The following is a 2,500-nucleotide window of genomic DNA, read 5'->3' as shown; positions in this document are numbered from 1 at the left end:
CATAAAGTCATTGGAATGGGTTATTTTGGTGATTTTCATGTGGCTCCCAAGTGAGCTTCACTCGCTGCACATTCACTTGACTGTCTGAGGATACAGAGCGATTTTTTTGTTTCTTTTTGTGCTGGTTCCGCCCAGCGGCTGGAGTTTGTTTTGTGGAATAACACTCCTTTGTTTGTTACTTTGACAGTTTGTGGATGAATCTAAACCTTCTTTGTGCTTATTCTGCCAATTGGCTTGAATTTTTTTTGTAGATTATTTTCTGTTGTGTAATTCTCACCTAATTTGTGTAGAAGCATCAGACTTGAGCAATCCGACGGCAAAATTGTCGCAGGGACTCTCGTAGGCGTACATGGACTGTTTGAGTGTAGAGGAATTGACGCCGGTTTGTGCTGTTATGCGTGGGGTTAATGCGCATGTTTTTCCTTTTTGTTCTGGGGGATGTTCGGGTGTTGATTGTTGCACTATTGTTGGAATGTGGTCTTCATAATATAGACCGCTTCATGCCTGCCAGTGTGTTGGGGGTAGTTATGCGACGGCTTGCTGCGCTGGCTACGAGGTACACAGAGGTCTGCCCGTCTCGCACCGCCAGTCTGCATAACTCGGTTCAGCTCTTGTGGTGTTTTCCATTGGGACCCCTAGTGTCAACTCACCGACACAAGGCCGAGTGAGGGACAGATAGAGAATGTTTTGGGATTTTGGCTAACATTTACACACCTGATGATGAGGGCTTTTTTATAGATCTATTATAGATCATAGATATAATACTATTTTGTTGCAGAAGGTGGAGTGTTCGCTATTCAGGGCAAGACAGTCATACTGTGAGTTGGGGGACAAAGCAGGAAATCTTTTGGCTAGATATATAAAGCAAAGAGAATCTTTTTCTACCATTCCATCAGTGAAATCTGCTGGTGGTGAAATATTTACCTCGGTCATTGATATTAATAATGCTTTTAAAGAATTCTATCTTGATCTCTGTAGTTCCACGTCTTCATCTACTGATGAAAATATTAGAAACTTTGAGGAACCATCAGATCTCCCTAAACTGACGAATGAGCAAAAACATTCTCTTGATTCTGAGATAAACTTGGAGGAGTTTGGCGAGGTAATTAAGGCCTTTCCTACAGGCAAGTCTCTGGGGCCAGATGGCTTTGTTGCTGAATTTTTTAGATCTTATGCTAGTGGCTCCACATTTGTTAGAAGTTTATACAGAATCATTAAAGAATGGAAAGCTTCCGCCAACCATGACACAAGCCTGGATCAGTCTGATTCTTGAAAAAGTGTAAGAGTTACTCTCAATTTCCCTGATCCAGCAAGATGTAAAAATATTGTCAAAAATTCTGGCTAACCGATTCAGTAAAGTTATGACATCTCTTATTCATGTAGATCAGGTGGGGATTATTTGGGCCGCAGCTCTTCTGATAACATTAGTCCTTTCATCAGTATCATGTGATCAGTGGCGAATGATCAGACTCTGGTCCCTGCATCTCACTTGATGCTGAAAAGGCGTTTGATATGGTAGAATGGGATTATCGTTTTAAGATTTTACAAATGTACGGGTTTGAGAATACTTTTATTGGATGAAGGTACTTATTAGACGTGGCGGTACAAACAAATGAATTTGGTGTGGCGCATTAGCTTTTGCTTTATGCAGATGATATTTTATTATTCGTCTCTGAACCCATTAGATCTCTGCCTTGCCTCCACATAATTATTAAATCATTTTCTAAGTTCTCAGGATACAGAGTCAGTTGGTCTAAATCCAAAGCTTTGTCTCTGACAGTGTACTGCCCAGTAACGGCTTTCTAGCTGAACGCCTTCCAGTGACCCAAACAGGGCATTAAGTATTTGGACACTTTAAAGGAATTTGTGGTATTTAGTTCAAGTTAATTTTGATCCCTTAATAAAAAGGTTTTTGAGTAATAAAAAAAACTTTTTTTCTTTTTTTTTTTTATTGTTTTCACTCCGGAACATTTGAAAGGGACTTTGTTCCCTGTTATGTTCTGTAAAAAATGGTTTTCGTTTACATTCCTTGAACTGTTTTCAGTCCATGTAAATCACATCAGATATTTACCTGATAAGACACTTTGAACAACATCCTCGGACTTCACAGCAGGTTTAACAGAGCCTAAAACACACACACACACACACACACACACACACACACACACACAAATTATGTCCATATTCTATATAGTACACACTGTATAGTGTACACACTATCTGGAGCAGTGGTTCCCAACCTTATTTCCTTGAAGCCCCCTACTTAATTACACACACACACACACACACACACACACACATATATATATACTAGAGATGTCCCAATCAAAATCAGCGGATATATTAAATCCGTGATCGATAATGCCTAGATTTAGGGTTGATCTTTTTCGCAGCATGCAGGCGTTCACACATACACTGCTCTGGAATCATGACAGAATCGCCTATAGAGGGTGAATTTAAACTTTCAACCACCATGAAGTTGCACCCCATAAAATTAATA

At 39.8% G+C, this 2,500-nt stretch overlaps 1 protein-coding gene across 3 annotated transcripts in view; it reads right to left on the bottom strand.

The window, feature by feature from the left end:
- LOC127624082 (1-phosphatidylinositol 4,5-bisphosphate phosphodiesterase beta-1-like) overlaps window positions 1–2,500 on the bottom strand; it is a 139,224-nt gene that overhangs the window by 25,339 nt on the left and 111,385 nt on the right. For all 3 annotated transcript variants that reach the window (XM_052098728.1, XM_052098730.1, XM_052098731.1), the window contains exon 26: window positions 2,072–2,125. In XM_052098728.1, the coding sequence (XP_051954688.1) occupies window positions 2,072–2,125 (54 nt within the window). The remainder of the gene's footprint in view (window positions 1–2,071; window positions 2,126–2,500) is intronic.

The sequence above is a fragment of the Xyrauchen texanus genome, chromosome 30, assembly GCF_025860055.1.
Source record: "Xyrauchen texanus isolate HMW12.3.18 chromosome 30, RBS_HiC_50CHRs, whole genome shotgun sequence".
NCBI lineage: Eukaryota > Metazoa > Chordata > Actinopteri > Cypriniformes > Catostomidae > Xyrauchen > Xyrauchen texanus.
The sequence above is the reverse complement of the archived record's forward strand: the minus strand, read 5'-3'. Positions and strand labels throughout refer to the sequence as shown.